Genomic DNA, 14,416 nt, shown 5'->3' on the forward strand with positions numbered 1-14,416 from the left:
GTGGATCAACACAATTATTTTTAAAAATGATATCACATTGTATTTTCCAAAAAAAAAAAAAAAAATGAAAAAAAAAATGAAGAGAAGAGGTTTTGGCAAAGTCTGTTTTTAAGATTAAGGAAATATTTGAATTCTCAAGTCTTGCGTAAAAGAACCGCCGTTCCTGGAGCAGGCAAGGAATTGTTTTTTACAACATCTGGAGGGCTTGAGCCATGAAATCTAGCGAAGAAGTTAAGCAACTTTTAACAGTTTTAAAAACAGGGGGTTTTAAAAACACAGCTGCAAATTGGGAACTAAATCATCTGTTATGGGCATTGATAAGATTGCTGCTGGCTTTTACAACTCAGTAAAACACAGTAAAGAAAGTAAAAAGTAAAATAAGATATAATAAGATATAATATATCACACTGAAACTCATTGTACTTTCCTGCCTTCTTCAGTATCATTTGAAATTCATTGAATTGTAATGAATATATATATAGTTCTTCTCCACACCCCCAAGAGGTTTTAGTACTGAAAGCTGGCATAGCTAAAACTTGACACCCCCCCCCCCCAAAGGAAACATGTACAAGTAATAAGCTTCATACTTGTGTTTTACTCAGAATAATTGTCATATTCATTACTCAGCTATACTTGTTACAAAGCACACCTGTGATGATTTCAAATGAAAATCCCACTTTCCATTCAAATAGATGGCTGTGATTAATATGTTAAGTAAACTAGGGCAGGGTTTCCCATTCCTGGTCCTGGGGACCCCCTGTGTCTGCTGGTTTTTCATTCCAAATGAGTTCTCAATGAATTAATCAAACCCTTAACTGAACTAAGCGTGTGCTTAATTAGACCTTTTTAATTGTTCTCAGCTCCTAAAAACTGAAATCTTCGATTCTTTAAAAGTTGATTTAAAAAAAAAGGTCTAATTAAGCAGATGAACAGTTCAATTGAGGGTTTGATTAATTCATTGAGAGCTCGGTTGGAATGAAAACCAGCAGCCACAGGGGGTCCCCCAGGACCAGGATTGAGAAACCCCGAACTAGGGGAACATTAGAAATCAAAAGCTGAATCTGACCTATAGGAGTCTATTTACAATGATCTAAGAAGTGGAGGATTCAAAACCGCTATTCTAAAATATGTACTGTTATTGTATGCAGTAACATTCACAAGCAGGTCAATAAATAAACCCTGGGGCAAATCACCAGCATGGAAAATAACTTCAAGAGGTCTAGGATCCTGCACTGTTGAGATCATTCGAATTGACCCCATAGTGAATATATAGGACAATGGCGGGATGCAAGTAAAATATATCAGAGTGCTAATTCTAAAGGAATGAGCTTGTTATCTAAGAGAAGAGTTTGTAATCTTGTAATGTTCTATTACTGTAAAATTGCTTCATTTATTTTTCTTTCTTTTTTTTTTTTATTAAATTGAACTTTGAACTGAACTGAAGGAATGGCATTTGGGAAAAGGTTTTCATAATGTGAACGATTGGAATAACCCTTACTGGCTAAGCATGTTGCCATTAATTACAGAACTTCAATGAACTCGTAACAGACGAAGCGCATTTCAAAATCACAGCACTCGTCATGCCAGCTGTAATTCCCCCCCTTTCCCAGGTAAACTGCCCCGCAAAGCTCATCGCCCGGGTTGCTGGGCTGCCCCTCAGCCCAGTGGCTGTTACCCATCCCCCGATCGTCTGCCCAGTACCAGTATTGCCAGATCATGTGATTCTTCAAACCCAGCCACACACCCCTCTCCCCTTCGGTGTCATTCTCTTGTTTCTGCAGGAGCTCAGTCAGCTTGCTGTGGTCAGTCTCGTCTGACATGCTGGCCAGTTCAGTGTAGTGAGTGCGGCAGTGCTTCAGTGCCTCTCTCCAACTCTTCTCCTGATTGAGGAACACAAACTGTTTGCTGACAGTGATGTTTCCTGGAAGGAAAAGAGCACACAAAGCACTGTGATAGCTCCAAAAGGGGGCATGTTTCATCTTACACATTACGAATATTTATTTGTACTTGTTACTCGGCACGGCCCTGGTTGATTCTAAAATGGTGCATTGTAATTGTTTTTATTTTTTAAATGGAAAGGAAATCAAGAAAAAGCAATTATAATAATGAAGCCCCCAAGTCTGGAGACAGCCTGCATGCACAGTAGCCTACTAGTAAACTACAGTCAATGCATCAATAAATACTCACTCTAATGTTATTTCAACCACGTTAATGTATTTGTTATTTTGTAATTGCTGGTAATATATTGCAGCTTGAGGCTGGCTATCAGTATAAGGCTAACCCTAACACTAACATATTTCTGAAATTTCTGATATGTACATTAAGACTCTAATTACTGTATATTTACATAGTAGTTACACAGTAATTATGTGTACTTACACATAATTATAATATTATTATGCCTAGTTACAACATAATTAATGGAAAACTTTTTTCATTTTTTGTATCAGAAATGGGTGAGGGTTAGGGTTATATCATGTAAAAAATACACATTAGGTACATTGTAACTATGCATATTAACGTTGTAATGATGTGTTAGTCCACATGTCTTTACTATGCAACTACTATATAAACACAGTCATCAGAGACATTTCATGTGAAGTGTAACCAAAACTTGTCCCCTACCTGAACAGATCACTCCCGCATCAGCACTGTGATCGCAGCCGTGCACCACGCCCCACCCATCTGATTCACAATCCCACAGGGTTGGTTCAGAGCCACTGCAGTTAAGCCAGGACAGCCAAACGGGCCCGGAACCAGCCCCAAAGTGAGCCCAGTGCGGTGCTGATAGAGCGGTCTCGCAGCCCAGCTGTTTACACACCACCGCAGCGTCCTGTATACTCCAGTAATCACTGCAAACCGTCCCCCACTGTCCCTCGTGACGAACCTCCACTGTCCCAGAACAGGGACTGTCTCCATTCACCAGCCTCAGATCATCTTCGGACAGAGGAACGAGAATCAGAGTCTGTATAGAACCTAGCCACGGCAGAACTCTACTGATCACACAAATGATCCAGCACTAACGGCCATCTTATGAAGTGATTGTTGCTTAAAAAAAAAAAAAAAAAACACGTGTTGTTGTATACATGTTTTTTTTTTTTTTTTCTTTTTTATAAGCATGATAGCTGGTGCTACACTTAGTGAAAGAAAGCATTGATACCATTGCTTTTAGATAATGGCACTAGAGGCTAAACCACACTATAAATGAAGGTTTTATATGATAATCCGGTCGCGTGCTGAACAACGGCGTCAAAAACAGATGATGGAAAGTGCCCAACGCCCCTCAGTATTCGTACCTGCACCTGGCTCTTCTGTGGTGGAGGCAGGAAGGAGAGTTGTGTTCATTGCTGAGGTGCTTGGAGACGTCGACTGCAGATCTAAAACGAGAAAGCCCATTCATTCAGTAAGGGATAATTGACGAGCATTTCTGAATCGGTAAAGATCTTCTATCATACTGTGAATGTGAAAGCATTTAAAAAAAAAATAAAATTCAAAAGGCAATTTCACCTGCACAAACAAACCATGCTATTTTAAGAAAACAGTGAGAACACATAAGGAGCAATCTACCTTTTTCAAATAATATTCCCAGATAAAAACCATTACTGTGAAACAGTGATCACTAAACAGGAGCAGATCTGACATTGCATGCAGGGGTTAACTTCTGACATCTGATCTAGGTAGGTCAGTACCTACTCTACAAACTGACTACTCACTGTGTTCCAGGCTATCCTTTCAATACACATCATTGTGTTTTTCTACAACGTTAAAACTGGCCAATTCTGAGCAGGAGGTGTCACATACATTTCCAAAAAAGTGTAACACCTCTGACTGCTCCTTATCTGACTGATCTCCTGCTCCCTACAAACACAGGCCTTAGAGATGCTAGGCACCGGTCCCTAACTTTCCCTAAAATCAAAACAGATTTTAATAAACACTCATTGGTTTCATAGTATCATGTGCTTGGTATAATTAGTCAACTGACTTTAGAAATATTGGTACATTTTGTACTTATAGCAAGCCCTTTTAAATTTTTGTTTTGTTCGAGATTGTTGGAGGGGATCTAATTTCAAAGCATGCAATCTAGTCGTTTTTTTTTTTTTTAATGTTCCCAGTGTTTTAGATCCTACAACTTCACCTGATTGGCTATTCCATGCATTTATAACTCTCTGTGTAAAAAAGTGCTTCCTACCTTCTGTTCTAAACTTTTACTCAGCTTCCATACATGCCCTCCTGTTCTTCTCTCTGCGCTAAATTTGAAGTAGAGTCTTCGTCACCTTTATGTAGACCATTTAAGATCTTAAAGACTTAAATCAAGTCCCTTCTTTCCCTTCTTTTTTTCGAGAATCCTTTTTGACCTGTCCTCGCAGCTCATGTCATTAAGTCTTGGGATTAGCCTAGTTGCCCTCTTCGAGTGAAAAGATGTCTTTTTCTGTTGTCAAGCAGCTACCATGAGGAAGTCTCGCTGAAGCAGGTACTTGCATCTCAGTGGACTTGTTCTGAATTAATATCTTGTAATAAATAAGTAAAGAGTCACCTGCAGTAGACATCACTTTGGAGCTGGCTGGATGTTCTGATGTGGTCAATGGAGTGGTCAATGGAGTGGTTGATGGAGTGGTCAATGGAGTGGTCAATGGAGTGGTTGTTGGGGGCCCTACATTGAAAATTAACTTCATTACAACACAAACATATCAGAAACCGTGACGTGCCTCATTTGCAGAGCAGCAAACTAATGCTGCACACATTTTCACAAACAAATACCCCATCGCCCTGTACAAACAATGTCATTTGGAAAACAAATTGGGAACAATCCACCACATCGAATAATATTCCCACAGCGGAAACCACTCTACATAATAGCGGAACTTGAGAAAATATATAACACATGATTATATCAAACATTTTAAATTTTCTCTTTCCGTCTATATGACCTTTTTTTTTAAAAATCGAAAATAAATCATTCACCCTGAGCAGAAGTTCCTACCTGTGCAGATCACCCCCACATCACTTTCATGAGAGCAGTAGCGCTCCCCCCATTTGTATATGGTACAGTCCCGAAGCGCAGTCTCAGAGCCAGTGCAGGAAATGTAAGAGAGCCAGATGGGTCCAGTGCCAGCTTCAAATGCATATGTAATTGATTGAGCAAAGCCACAGCCCAGCTGTTTACACACTACTGATAAATCTCTTATATTCAAGTTACTGCTACAAACTGTCCCCCACTGTCCTTCATGAAACACCTCCACTCTCCCAGAGCAGTTCCCTCCGTTCACCAGCCTCACATCTTCACTGCCTTTTAAAGAGAGAAAAGGGAAAGTCTGCCCAGGTCCACACTCTTCAGGAAATTGTTTGACTAAGAGTTACAACTAGAAGAGGCTGTTTTAAACTGGTTTGGTTTGTCTCCATCAGCTGTTTTTTTTGGTGGTGTTGCAATACATCCATTGATCAATTTACTTTGGCAACAACTGAGAAAGCACAATAAGAAGTGCTTTTGGAATGCTATATTGTAAATGGCCAAATACTACATCATAGTGCAATGCAACTGCAATGTAATATAGCGACTCCCTCTGAGATATGATATTTGTACAAATCCAATGGACGTTTCAAATGAGTTTCAGTGTAGTATACTAACAACTGCAGTAAACTCTAGCTGTCTAGTATTAATTAAGTAGTATTTTTCTAAGCAAACAGAGCAAGCTTTTTATAAGAGGTATGCTTGGTGGTCCAGTGGTTGAAGAAAAGGGCTTGACACCAGGAGGTTCCAGGTTCAAATCCCAGCTCAGCCACTGACACACCGCGTGTGGGACCCTGAGCAAGTCACTTAACCTCCTTGTGCTCCGTCGTTCGGATAAGATGTAAAACCGAGGTCCTATTGGAAGCGACTCTGCAGCAGCAGCTGTTGATGCACAGTTTACTCCTAACCCTCTGTAAGACAGTTCTTACAAAAGCAACTGCTAAATGATTGATTCATATGAGTTAATGAACATTTTGTGCCTCCTACCTGTGCATTGCACTCCAGCATCCTCTCTGCTCGCGCAGTTGTGCTCGCCCCACTTGCCTGACCCACAATCCCGCAGGGCAGACTCCTCTCCGCTGCAGGAGCCCCCTGTCAGCCAGACGGGTCCGGAACCGGCACCAAAGTAATTACTACCTGGTGCTGCTAGAGCCGATCCACAGCCCAGCTGCTGGCACACGACTCCAGCATCGACCATATTCCATCCGTCATTGCAAACTGTCCCCCACTGTCCTTCATGAAGCACCTCCACTCTCCCGGAGCAATTCCCTCCGTTCACCAGCCTCACATCTTCACTGCCTTGAAAGAGAGGGAAGGGGATCAGAGTCTGCACGGATCCAGGAGTTAAAACTATAAGAGACTCTTTTTAAACAGACAGCTGGTTTGTCTTGTCATCCTCAGCAGTTTGTGGTAGTGTTTCAATACATTGGGAATGGTTTTAAGCTATATGTATGACAGGTGTAAATGGCATCTGTTATTTAATGAGTTAGTAGTTAAAAGAATGGTTTCCATTAAGTGTCTCTAATTACTGTGTATTTACATAGTAGTACCTTAGTAAATACATGTGTACTTACACATCTTTACAATGTCATCATGCATGGTTACACTGTACTTAATGTGTACTTTTTTTGCATGGTATAACCCTAACCCTAACCTTATCCTTAACCCTTACTTTAAACCCAACCCTAACCCTAACTTTTCTGATGCAATTGTGTCCTTACATATATCGTGCAAGAAGGTTTACACATTAAATACATTGTAACTATGCATAATAACATTGTAATGATGTGTAAGCACACATGTGTTTACTAAGTAACTACTACACAGTAACTAGAGGCACTTCATGTAAAGTGTTACCGAAAGAAGGGCAGCGAGTAACGAAAATATGGGAAGGGCTGAGGGAAAAATAAACAGAAAGTGGTGATAGCGTATCAGTCTCTAAAGGGATACAGCGTGTTGTCTAAAAAGTAACGAGTCTTTGAAGTTAAGAATCTGGGCTGTGAAAATCTGGGAAGACATCCATGCTCTGGTGTTTTCTGGGTTATGTTGGGAGTAGCAAGCAATATACATACAACATGGCTGTATTTGCATCTTGCTATTGTTTAAACCAAAAAAACAATCAAATATTTGAGAAAAGTCCATGCTTTGGAAGTCGAATCTTGACTTTGTATACAGCACAAATGACATAGGCATCCTGAACCAATACAGGGACCAGGACTACAGTCGGAAATAAAGTGAAGATAGACTTAGGACAGAGAGAATGAGACACTTCTTCACACAGAGAGTGGTGAGGATATGGAATGGGCTAATTCGTTATTGAGGCGAAATCACTCGGATCCTTGAATTGACAAAGTTCTGAGATGAATCAGCTACTAGGAACTGGAAGAGCTTAAATAGGCCAATCACACCTTTTCTTGTGTTCTTATATTTATGAAATAGAAATACCTGCGCACATCACTCCAGCTTCCCAGTAGCTATACCAGTTGTCCTTGTTGTAATATTGACGACAGTCCAACAGAGAAGACTCGGAACCATTGCAATAAAACAGATTCTGCCAGGCATATGTATTACTGTGTCCGAAGTGACTTCCACGTAGGGCCGCTAGAGCAGAGCCACAGCCCAGCTGATTACACACAACTGCTGCATTATTTATATGCCAGTTGTAATCAGTAACTGTCTTCCACTCTCCATAATAATAAACCTCCACTCTCCCAGCACAAGGGTTCCCTCCATTCGCCAGCCTCAATATGCTTCCTTAAAGAGAGAAACACGAATCAGAACTAGTCCCCTGGCCACACGAAAGACACTGTCTAATAATTACGCACAAATGACCCAGTGCATTTTGCTTTGTTTTATTGCTTTGCTCAGCTGAAGCACAGCATAATTGCTACTGGAGACACCGGTAGGTTTCATGTTCCAGTGCTTAAATGAAAAGGGCTTAATACCAGGAGGTTCCCGGTTCAAAAATCCCATGCCACTGACTCACTGTGTGAGAGACCCTGAGCAAGTCACTTCACCTCCTTGTGCTCCGTCCTTCAGATGAGACATAAAACAAACAAGGTCCTATTGGAAGTAACTCTGCAGCAGCAGTTGTTGATGATGCATAGTTCACCCCCTAGTCTCTGTAAGTCACTTTGGATAAAAGCATCTGTTAAATGACTAATTAACACTGGGAAACTACAGCATTCGCCTAACAATTACTTTTTTTTATATCACAAAAACACAGGTGCAATCCCAGGTGCCACCACTAAGCTGCCACATACACTCAGTGACTTGCTAATACACGTTAATGCTAGTTGCCTAATCAATGATGTATCACCTACCTGAGCAGATCACTCCAGCGTCTTCATTGTGTGTGCAGCCATGCACACCCCATCCTCCCAACTCACACTCCCACAGAACAGACAAAGAGCCACTGCAGTTAACCCAGGACAACCAGATGGGTCCAGAACCTTCTCCAAAGTGAGCATTAGGATGCGCTGACAGAGCAGTTCCACAGCCCAGCTGCTTACACACAACTCCAGCATCATCCAGACCCCACATATCATCGCAAACTGTCCCCCACTGTCCATCATGAAGGAGCTCCACTCTGCCAGCACAGGGGCTGCCTCCATTCACCAGCCTCAGATCATCACCGCCTTTAAAGAGAGGAACGTCATTCGGAGACTGCACTGGCCCCAGTTGCATAAGAACACTCTTTTCAAATAAGATAAGTAGCACAGTGCATGGGTGTTACACTTATTGTTAGCAGGTTGATCTCCAGGAGCTAATGGGTTAAATACCTCAAACCCATTTGATCATCCATGTCACATTCTTATTGGAAAAGGCATATGTTTTTAAATGAAGTGTTTTACAGTGTTCTCACAGAGATTGCATGGTACTGCGTGAGCTAGATTTTTATTTTATTCTAGGGAGGCAAGTGCCTAGAAAGCAGAATTGAAACCAGTACAACCAGTTTAAAAAGCACCAGTTGTACCACCTGTTCTATAAGAATACTACATGCATTCTTACCTAATACAACAGATAACATCTTAAAGGTTTGCTTCAGAGGAAGGCTGCAGGTGTGATATCATCTTTCATCTGTGTGTTTATTTTTATTTTGTTTATATGATGCAGATATACTGTAACGCTGTTTGTGCATCTTTACCCCTCGTCATTGACGCACCATCAAAAAATAATACCAAAGCAAACTGGTTTGAACTTTTTTCAGGTATGGTATTGTTAGCGCTTTCCTTAAAGAGACTACAGTTAAGACATTCCAACAGTTTTCAATTTCTAGGGCGGGATGTCTTTTATGGTTCAGGTCGCTGGTTGATTCCTGTTCTTTACCGGTTTTTTGTTCCTGGGAATTTCATTCTTTAATATTGTTTTGCTTGCTGACGTTTCTTTTAACGGTTTGAAACCTACACCAGTCCTTACCTGGAGAAGTATTGATCTGGGCTGTAGTTGGTGCCGCTGAATCAGATTGGTCTTCTGTTAAAACAATATCATAGAACACAATAATCAATAAAACAGCAGTATCTCTCAGCCTCTCCCCCCAGCCTCATGAGTGGAGTCCATGAGCCCAGTCCTCAGCTTCAAGCCCTGATTGAGAGCGTGTACTTTGTTCTCTGACCTTGCTGTGATCAACCAACAGCGTGTTTCAATCATTTTGTATGGAAGTGTCTCTAATTACTGTATATTTACAGGTTAAACACATGTTTTACAATGTTATTATGCATAGCTACAATGTACTTAATGTGGAAATCTTTTTGCATTGCAGATATTTTGCAGAACCATATCCCTATACCTAACACTAACCCTAACCCTTTTCTGATACAACTGTGTACTTGCATATACCGTGCAAGACAATTAACACATATTTTAAATAATAATAATAATAATAATAATAATAATAATAATAATAATAATAATAAATAAATAATAACAATTATTATTATTATTATTATTATTATTATTATTATTATTATTATTATTATTATTTATTCCGGCATCGTGAAAAAGGCCCAGTCTCTTAGAAACATTAAATTATAATATTCCAATGTTACACATGTGACACAAAAAAGTCACTTGGCATCAGCATGGTAAGTACAGTACCAGCATTTTCTTTATATAATAACTTAGTTACTACCAGTAAACAGAGAGTAGCTTGTCTGATCTAAGTTCAGCTGTTGAAAAAGATTAATACATTAGCGATCGGTGAACTTAATAATCTGACAAGACATGGAACTTAAATGAAATTCTATTCTCCAGGCTCGACCTTCGTAAATGTCCGTACAAACACCAGATCATCCTAATACGAAAAAAAAAAAAAAAAAAAGCTTACACACCCTCCGCCCAAAAACTGATGGAGGAAACAAAAACAGACTCACCAGTGTAGCAGAGAGGGTTTCGAGCGTCTGTGCAGCCTCCCAGCTCCAAAGTTGCATGCTCCAGCTTGACAAAGACACACTGAGTATTGTTTGGGGTTCCACGAGGCATCGTCCAGGGGATCAGACCATCCCCATTTAAACAAAATACATGTCCATCAGCGTCCGTCTTCATCCCTAGCCAAACAGAACTGGTTGTGCTCTTTGCAATCTTGACAATCTCAGCTGCATCCTTTGCAGTGCAAGCTGTGGCCATCCCAGTGTGGTTTTGACTGCAGTATTCCTGTGATGTGTCCCAGTCTACCTGCGAGTCTCCCATATGGTATGTCCTCAATGCACTGCCACTGGAGAGTGCACATAGAACTAAAAGAGGAAGAACAGTGTTCTGATATTACCGTCATATTCTACACAGAGTATTGTTCAAAAGGAGTGATCAAGACCACCACATGTCTTAAAACCTGGATCGGACATCTCAGCTTAATATTAGATTATATATAACAATACAGCTATGGCCAAAAGTTTTGCATTGCCTAAAATTTTAGGCTTCAGATATATTTTTTAAAAAACTATATGAATAATTTAGATCTTTTATTTAACATCACGCAAGCAAAGAAACCACAATTTTATTGCAAACGTCTTCCGTAAGCCATGCCCAGTATTTCATGCTAGATTTTGAAATATCACATTTTTCAATTTGTTTTTCAGTTTTTCATTGGTCACAGATGTAAACCTGGTAGTCACATCAACCAAGGACAAGAGTCAAAATACTGTACCGTGTATTCATAGCTCCAGATTATTGTTGGCTGACAAGAATGCAATAGCATCCTTGCCAGATAAAATATGCTATTGGCAGGGCAATATTTTTTCAGTTTATATCTTGGTCAAGCCTAATGATTTGTTTAAAAACCAATTCACAGACTTGCAGTCTTAACTGTGTTAGTCAGCTATCCTGTGCTTCAGCGCTGGCCATTCTGAGAGGAGGTAATGTTTGATATGCTCAACACTTACTCAGGCTGAGGAGGCTGTAAAGCTGGTTACCCATCTTTATCTTCCACCCGGCGCTCTTCATAGCTGACGGATGACACAAAGTGAAAGGATGGTTACTTGAGCTGAGTTTGGCTGATCTAATTGGTCTAATTATTTGATTAATTGGACACATTTATAACACTTCTCTCCAGGCCTCAGAATGTTTTATAGGTCATGTACCTTGAATCAAGTGAATTTTCTAAATCATGTAAAAGACCTTAAAAGTAAAAGAAAACGGGGGCTCTATGACATACATTCATTACAAAACCAAAGGAGCAGTATAAGGTCATACTTAGAACCTCGTGGTTTTTATTTTAGTTTTTTTGTTTTTCGCAAATGCGAAATAAAACGAAACGTAACATATACAACGAAATAAAACTAAATGAAAGTATAAAAAGAAACAAGAATCGTTATGAAACAAACACAGAGTGGCATTTTAATTGTGAGGGTTATACAGCAAATGCTTTAGATAAACTTTAGTTGTCAAGGCGTTACCATGGACACGGTCTGACGTGAAACAGAAGCTCTGACAAGGGCTCGCGCAGATGTATAATTTGGAGCGAGTCGTTTTTGTTAATTAAAATTGTGATGGAAGAGAAGAGACGTTTGTTTCTAAAATGCATGCATAATGATGTGCAGATTTTGCAACTGTCGGTTGGAATGGGAGTCGAAAGATATCATCGCTAAGCATCATTAGATGTGTATTCCTTTTGGGGAAAATACAGCTTGTTTGCTTGTACAGTATTTTGCATTAGTATGCTAATTCTTTGTTTTATCTCAAGAGGTGCAAACTTTGTACCGGAGCAAATGCTGTTTTGGTTTTGAATGGATTTGAATGAATGAATCTGCTTTGCTTAGTGTTTAAATACTGAGAAACTCCAAGCTTGTTATGTACTGGAGCCCTTTTTCAGTGCAATGGGATTGAAATATAATTCATATCTTTTTTTTTTAAATGGATAGATTGCTTTATGTGCAATTATTATGACAGCCCCAGTGACAGGCTAATGAGAAATTATGGTAACTAAATTATTTTTCTGTGTGAGGTCTTTTTGTCAAAATGTTTAAAAAATTTGGACGTTTAATAAAAATGCGTATGTAGTTAAAACGTTATGTATTCTATAGTATTATTGAAATGCATCTAGTTGTTTTGTTAATGTGTATCTGTATAAAACGAAAAATAAAACGAACATTTATAAAAATAATTTCACAGGGCTCTAGTTCAACTGTATAATTGTACATACCCATTACTTACAAAACCTGTTTTGTTCTGCATGGTTCTTTATATGCAAAGAAAATAGGCTATATGCAACAGCAAAATTTGCGTAACATTAAATATCAACGCCACTCACATTTTTTAAAATGAAAAAAAAAGTATTTAACTTATTCAATTACAATATAGTTTGTGTTTCTCTGTCACATTGCTGAAGCTGGTAAAATGGACACACTTAGTTTAGAATGACAACACAAGTCCTGCAACCATGCTGTTAAATTTCAGATCGTATATCAGGTATATTACGTTATTAAAAGGTCATAACTAATGTCACATCTCTGCCACTAGGTGTCGCCACCGGCTTCTCCACAACACGTCTCGTTTGCAATGGTTTTTGCTATCTGTAATAAGGTGAGTTTCACTTTTTTTTAATGAAAGGCAAGTAGTCTTTTTTCGTTGCAACGCAAAACATTTGGAACTGTTTTAAGTGGAATTAAATAAGTTACCCTGTCTCTTGCTGGATTTACGCCGTTAAACTTTGGAACCCCCTTTGCAGTCTGTCTTCCTTGATATGTGCAGGGCGACCGTGCGGAGAGCCTGCTCGCCTGCAAATCCTACGAAATCAATGATATAACCATTTGCATGATGCAAAAGACCGTCTGTAAGGGAGCGTTATTCAAAAAAAGTTATAGCGTTTAATAAAGTCAATTAGGTAAACGAAGCGTTTCCTCTCTCAAGACTGTTCTTTTGGAAGGACCAAATTCCTATGATACAACTACATTTTATATAAGTCACTTATATTTGAGCATCAAAAGAAACGTGTCACTTATATTTGGATAAAGTTCACTAGATGAGAATTGAAAATGAAAAACTCTGTTTTAGAGCAGGCGCCGTGACTTTTTTTTTATCGTGCTGATTAACAAATGACATCACGAAGATGCTGCAGAATGATCTGTCGATCTCGGGCTTGTGTTGTGACTCTTGTTTCTTTTGATGCTCGGTATATACAACCATTTATCTCACTGTACCTTTCGCAGCCCGCTCTCTCTGTGACTTTTCTCTGCAAAGTTGAAACTGCTGTTCCTCGGTTTGCAAGGACACCAGTCCTTCTAGACATGTATTTGCATGGTTGGTTCTCAATGTCAAATTATTATGCATCCAGGTAAAACGAAACCACTGACCTCTTCTCAATGCAGATGTGTAAGTTAGTGACGGTCAATAGGGGAGGGAAAAAAATGCAAAACAGAATGACAATGTTTTTCCATTGCAAACGACTTTGTCTGCATTTTTCTCCCGTCCAACATTCAACTACCTTAGCAATCGGTATCTTTAATATCAGAGCTTGTGTATCAGAGTAGTTTATTTACTACAGCTTTCAAGAGCATGCTGTTTAAATTGTGTTACAGCTGAGGCATTTTAAGATCTTTATATACCGGGGAGCCAAAGATAATCCATCAGTTTGGTGTATTTACGAGGGACTGTGCTATTAAGTAAGACAGGAGAATGAGCTTGTATGCTGAGAAATAGTTTTAAGAAATAGTTTACCTTTTAGTGTATGGATTAAAACAAGGACAGAAAGTTATCTTGGGACACATTATTATTTTGTAAAGCTGCAAAAATGTGCTAAATTACTAATGTGTGTGTGTGTGTGTGTGTGTGTGTATGTGTGTGTGTGTGTGTGTGTTTGAATGGACATTTCTACAGCTGACAGTTTTGTAACCCGTTTTAACCCGAACGCACAAAGGAGTGTTAGAAGCCCGCTAATCCCACGAAATCAATGATATAACCATTTGCATGATGCAA

The 14,416-nt window shown here is 39.4% G+C and overlaps 1 protein-coding gene across 1 annotated transcript; it reads right to left on the reverse strand.

Annotated features, from left to right (window-relative positions):
• Nucleotides 1–296: 296 nt before the first annotated feature.
• On the reverse strand, nucleotides 297–10,730 carry LOC121304347 (deleted in malignant brain tumors 1 protein-like). Its single transcript, XM_041235437.1, has 10 exons — nucleotides 10,381–10,730; nucleotides 9,428–9,481; nucleotides 8,332–8,646; nucleotides 7,454–7,762; nucleotides 5,996–6,307; nucleotides 4,982–5,287; nucleotides 4,535–4,651; nucleotides 3,297–3,377; nucleotides 2,626–2,937; nucleotides 297–1,921 (listed from the first exon to the last, which is right to left on the reverse strand). Exons 1-10 carry the CDS (start codon nucleotides 10,694–10,696, stop codon nucleotides 1,521–1,523), a joined length of 2,523 nt encoding a protein of 840 aa, XP_041091371.1. The 5' UTR covers nucleotides 10,697–10,730; the 3' UTR covers nucleotides 297–1,520.
• Nucleotides 10,731–14,416: the final 3,686 nt, after the last annotated feature.

Source organism: Polyodon spathula, chromosome 37 (assembly GCF_017654505.1).
Source record: "Polyodon spathula isolate WHYD16114869_AA chromosome 37, ASM1765450v1, whole genome shotgun sequence".
NCBI lineage: Eukaryota > Metazoa > Chordata > Actinopteri > Acipenseriformes > Polyodontidae > Polyodon > Polyodon spathula.

Coding starts and splice junctions, on each gene's coding strand:
- LOC121304347 (XM_041235437.1), bottom strand. CDS start 10,696: ATGGGAGACTCGCAGGTAGACTGGGACACATCACAGGAATACTGCAGT. Junction 9,482..10,380: donor AAACCCTCTCTGCTACACTG/GTGAGTCTGTTT, acceptor TTGTTTTAACAG/AAGACCAATCTGATTCAGCG. Junction 4,652..4,981: donor TGTGGGGGTGATCTGCACAG/GTAGGAACTTCT, acceptor TTTTCAATGTAG/GGCCCCCAACAACCACTCCA.